The 5,424-nt window shown below is 36.2% G+C and overlaps 1 protein-coding gene across 1 annotated transcript; it reads left to right on the plus strand.

The window, feature by feature from the left end:
- On the plus strand, positions 359-5,063 carry LOC109838670. Its single transcript, XM_020407094.1, has 2 exons — positions 359-381; positions 4,707-5,063. The coding sequence occupies exons 1-2, from the start codon at positions 361-363 to the stop codon at positions 5,061-5,063; spliced, it is 378 nt and encodes a 125-aa protein (XP_020262683.1). The 5' UTR covers positions 359-360.

Below are 5,424 nucleotides of genomic sequence, written 5' to 3' on the forward strand. Positions count from 1 at the left end.
CTCTCTCTCTCTCTCTCTCTCTCTCTCTCTCTCTCTCTCTCTCTCTCTCTCTCTCTCTCTCTCTCTCTCTCTCTCTCTCTCTCTCTCGATCAAACCCTAGTTCGACGAACCCTCGCTCAGCTTGAGATCTCATCAGCTTAAGATCGCAAACCCTCGCTCTTCTATGGATCGTTCATTGTCGATCGCGTAACACTGGGTAAGATTCGAAGGTGAGCTTCGATTCGAGCTCGTAATTTCTTTTTGATATGGATTTTGTTCTGTGGATGCTTGGTTGGAGGTAATCTGAAGCGATGAGTCGTTTGATGTTATTTTTAATTTATTTACAGTAACTACATCTTTTTCTTGGATCTCTCTGTCAACATGAATCCAAATTCATCCGAGGTAAATTCTGCTCATATTTTTTTTGTTGGTTTTGAAGTTTAATTTGTTGGTAATTTCTTTGCTCATATTTTTGTTCATACTGTCTGATAACTGAGTTGTTTGTTTTTTTTAATTTGTTGGTAATTTCTTTGCTCATATTTTTGTTCATACTGTCTGATAACTGAGTTGTTTGTTTTTTTTATAATTTCCAACTGAAGTAACTTAACATATTTCAGGAGTTTATAACACAAACAGCGAACAAATTCAAAGCTATATGCGAGATGGACTTTGAATCAACACCTCAGAATGCACATGACAAGAACAGAAGTGTACCAATATAAACAAACATATGTGAGCATCTGTATTAAAACTACAATATACATTAAGATACCACAAACATAACAATAAACAAAATCATTCTTATGTAAACTACAAGTCTACAACTGACCATAAACCTTTAGTTATATTGTTTGAATTATACAATTAACTAAGAAGTAAATAATATTTGCAAATTTCATGAAATGTAATATAACTTTCAGGTAGAAAGGCTTTATTTTGGTGAGGAGCTTTGGAATTATGGAAGTGAACTTCAACTAGTGTTTACAGACAAAGGGACAGCTACTAATCACCAAGTTCAGAATCATTAAATCACACCCATATAAATAACAAGCTAAAAAATTACCTTTTTGTGCTGCTTCCTATACATTGCTGTCCAGGTAAGCTTGGCAGGCTTCAGACGGTTGTGAAAGTAGCGCTTGCATTTTGAGTTTGAAAAAAGGGAGACCTGAGTGGAATAGATAGATCAGCATAAAAATTATACAAAATTAGTATTAGGCCACATAGTCCTTGGCAAAACAAATATGCTTGCCTGGGAATCAGCACGAACAAATCTAATGCCCTTTCCTGGGTATATCTTAGCACCACTAAAACGGCACAGTTCAGTCCTGCAAGTTCAACGAAACATGCAAACATTTATTTATAAGAAAAAATATCACTGAACTTAGGTTAAATTACTGCCGAACTTATTTCAATACAGAAATCGCAAGAATTATGACAATCTGAATACGTTTTGGTAAAGCTAAGCAAGACAAATTTTATAGAAATACAAGGAAATCAAATTTTGAGCACTTTTCTTTTTCTTTTTTTTTTATAGAAATTGAACCAAACAGCCCCAAAACTTCTATTCAAAAACCTTGCAGAACCTAAAACAAGCACGGAATATAAAAGATCTTACCAAGAGAAACCAGAAAGAAAGAGTTAGAAAATATTATACTGCGGTCAGCTAATAGTCCACAAAAGATAGAATTTCACTCAAGATCTCATCAAGATAAATTGGGTTTCAACTTTCAAGAGTAACAAGGACACAAGGAGTGATGGAAAACATACTTGAGAACCAATTAGACTGGTTTTCATTCTTGATTTCTTAATTTGCTTTTCAAATTTTTGTGTGTAGAATTAAGATTATAATTTGGTATTGTATTTGAGACTTCTGTAATGTAATAAGCCTTGACTAATGAGTCAGAACCAGGTTTTTCATCCTTGACTAATGAGTCAGAACTAGGTTTTTGTCCGGTTAAGATTATTATTTCAAGTCAAAAGTGGCAAAAGAAGATACAAGAAGGTATCGAGTGTTGGGGTTTCGAAACAATCAATCGAACCCTTACCCTTCCGGACCTTGTGTTGAAAGTAGGAAAGTAGAAATAATACCACAAATAAAGATCTAACCTTGCAAAATAGTAAAGGAGACGAACACACAGATTTAACGAGGTTCGGCAACGTGCCTACGTCCTTGGGAGCCACACCACACAATATCTTTATTAATTGAAGAAGAATTACAAGCTCTCAAACTAGGGTTTAATCTCTCTGAGATTCTCTCTCTTTCTGCAGTCAAAAACTCTCTTTTTTCATGTTGTTTTAACCCTAAAAACGTTTAAGGTATATATAGAGTCCTGGAGAAAACAGAATCCAAAACAGTTTAGGAAACTGTCAAACTGCGTCGCGGTCGACCGTGGCGGTCGACCGCACAGGTATCGCGGTCGACCGCACACCAGTCGTGGTCGACCGTATCAAACGACAGAGACTTAAATCGATTACAAATTGAGCGGTCGACCGCGGGCGGTCGACCGAACCAAAAACCCGAGACCAAAAATCCTACAGGGTTGGCGCGGTCGACCACCACGGTCGACCGCCTTCAGCTTCAGCTCCTCCCAACTCTTGTGCACGTTCGCGGTCGACCGTGGGTCTGTCTGCTTATTTTCTTGTCGTTTTGATTCCAGCTCTTGTCTCGACTTTGGGTCTACACCTTAGACTAACATCGAGGCCGAAAAGAATTTCCAACTCAAAATGTGCTTGCCGCTTGCACCTTTGACTTGAAATTCACATATGTTCTAGCTGGTTGGGAAGGGTCTGCTTCAGATTCGCGGGTGTTGAACAATGCATTAATACGACAAGACAAAATATTTGTTCCTCAAGGTGATAACTCTTAGGTCCAATCATTTTCAAGATCAGATAAGACCTTGTTTACATAAACACATTTTAACTGTTAAATTTTGTTCAATTTTAGGAAAATATTATTTAGTTGATGGTGATTTTATGCTGAGGCTGGGATTCCTTACACCATTTAGGAGCACGCGTTATCACCTCAAGGAATATTCAACAAGACAACCTGAAAGTCCTCGTGAAGTGTATAACCATCGCCACTCTTCACTACGAAATGCGATTGAGCGTGCTTTTGGAGTCTTGAAGAAGCGATTTCCAATCTTGGGTAGTGGAACAGAACCTCATTATCCAATTGAAACACAAAAAGATATCATTTATGCATGTAGTATCCTACATAATTTTCTAATGGGTGTTGTTCCTGACGAGGGGCTTCTTGAACAAGTTGATCAGGAAGTTTTGAACCAGATGATAGATGTTGAAGAAGCTCCTGTAAATGATAATGAAGAGTATAGACGATGAGAGATTCTAAGGCAAAAAATAGCCGATGATATGTGGAGAGATTATTAGAAATATTTTCCTTCTTCAAATAAAAAGTAAATGTGTTTTTAGATACTCTGGATCGTATGAGTGAGCTAATATATTTTGATTGTCTGGTCAACATTCGAGTTGCAAAACTTACAGTTTCATAATATTGAGGTTCTGTGCATTTAGGCTATTGATCTGATATCCATGGTGCATTCTTTAATTTAATTTTTCCTCCATTCATGCTCACACATATTCTAAGTATTTATAAACAGCTTGTTGCTTTTTGTTCACAGGATCATTTTGTTGTTATGATTAGTAAATTAAACATCGCATTTCTTTGTTCTAATTCATTATTTGGGAATCCATCTGAATTGTGAACTTTCAGAGCTTGGTGAGCTCTCAATGGCTGATAAGTTCTTGAAGAAGTTGGTATCACTGTATGGTTCTCTATTCCTTCAAGTTCCTCATTGTTTTTTTCCCTCTTCCTTATGTCTTGTGTTCCTGGAAGGGGGAGATAGCAACATCCGTTAACTTAGAGAATATCAAGCTTTTCCATACTTTGTATCTAGTTGCATTTATATAGATATATATAGTTCCTCATTGTTTTTTTCCCTCTTCCTACCAATATGCCCCACAGTCTCACTGCTCATTTATGTATTAGAACATGCCTTGTTGTTTTTAAACATTGTTATACATGTGAAATAATCTAATATATGTGCGATGTATGTATATGTCCCATATGCTGCAATAAGAACATATTCTCTTTTCTATATTGCTTTCAAATTTCTTTTGCTTCATTTTGTTTTCCTTTTTTCCTATAAAAAAAATCCCTTTATTTAGATGAATCTACTGAGCTATTCCTTAGGTGATTAGTTTTGTTTTCCTTGTAGTCTCTTCTGCTTTTGGGTTAATGTTTCATGTTGTGTATAGGTAATTTTGTCACTAGTACTGCAGTTCTTCCTTCCAAACAATTGCTACTTCTTTGTGTTATAGTCCTTTTTGGATTAGTAGAAAGCACGGGCATTTTGTCAAAATGAATTTCTGAATCTCCTATGTGTGACATGTACCAGACAGAAAAATATGTGAACAACAATTTGCCTGAAGCCTGTCAATGAAACTGTAATATTCTTTTGAGGGGTTTTGTTTGATGCCTCGGGATTAATAGTTGAAGCAGAGTTGTTAGGTGTCCGATGATAATCACCATACTGCCAATGCAAGTCATGAAGATAATTTATGTTAATTATTAGTCGAGATTTTGTTCCCCACCTGCTGTTTAGAGTTTAATCCAAGTGTCCACAGTTGTCACGCACATGTTCCACTCTTCGTCTTTGTTCGCTTGTCAAATACTAATCTTTTAAGTAATGTTGCATATTAACAAGCAGGCCGTTCATATGGATTCACAACTTGGAAATCAATCAAATTCAAAGAAAAATATTGTATGGACAGAGAAAATGGATATTTGCTTAACTGAAACATTGAGAGAACAAGTGCACAAAGGGCAAAAGCCCGATCGAAGTTTCTCATATCATGCTTATCAAGCAACATGTGCAGAGTTATATGCTAAATGTGGAATAAAGGTTGAAGTGGATCATATTAAAAACCGATTGAAGACACTTAAAAAAGATATGGGCGCATTTCAAGACATGCAGAATTCTTCTAGTGGATTTGCATTTAATCGAGTGACAAGGATGATGGATGCGGAGCCAAAAGTTTGGGAAGATTACATAAAGGTACGTTGAATAATTAGTCAAATTTATTATTTTTGTCTAAATTGTACTCTTGTCATGTTTCTGCAATAGGCCAATGTCTGCTCCGGTTTAGAACAAAGTTATTGGCACGTTTCAAATTGCAAAGATGCATGATGAAGAGGTAAAAAACCAATTATTAGCAGCAAAAGAAAACAGTACTCTCTTTTCTTTGCGATGGTTTGCAAATACATATTGTTTATCTGATCCGAGAAAAGTAAGAGGCACGCGGTACTGTGACACGTAAATTTAAAATATATCAGTATTAGTGCATGCATAAACCTATCTTTATCAGAATTTCTATGGATCTGAGATGTTCATGATCAAACTTATGTTCTATGGATCTCGACATGCG

The sequence above is a fragment of the Asparagus officinalis genome, chromosome 4 (assembly GCF_001876935.1).
Source record: "Asparagus officinalis chromosome 4, Aspof.V1, whole genome shotgun sequence".
Taxonomy (NCBI): Eukaryota; Viridiplantae; Streptophyta; class Magnoliopsida; order Asparagales; family Asparagaceae; genus Asparagus; species Asparagus officinalis.

Excerpts from the sequence above, each read along its gene's own strand:
- LOC109838670 (XM_020407094.1), top strand. The coding sequence starts at position 361 with ATGAATCCAAATTCATCCGAG. Across the intron at positions 382-4,706 it reads TGAATCCAAATTCATCCGAG|GCCGTTCATATGGATTCACA; the intron begins GTAAATTCTGCT and ends ATTAACAAGCAG.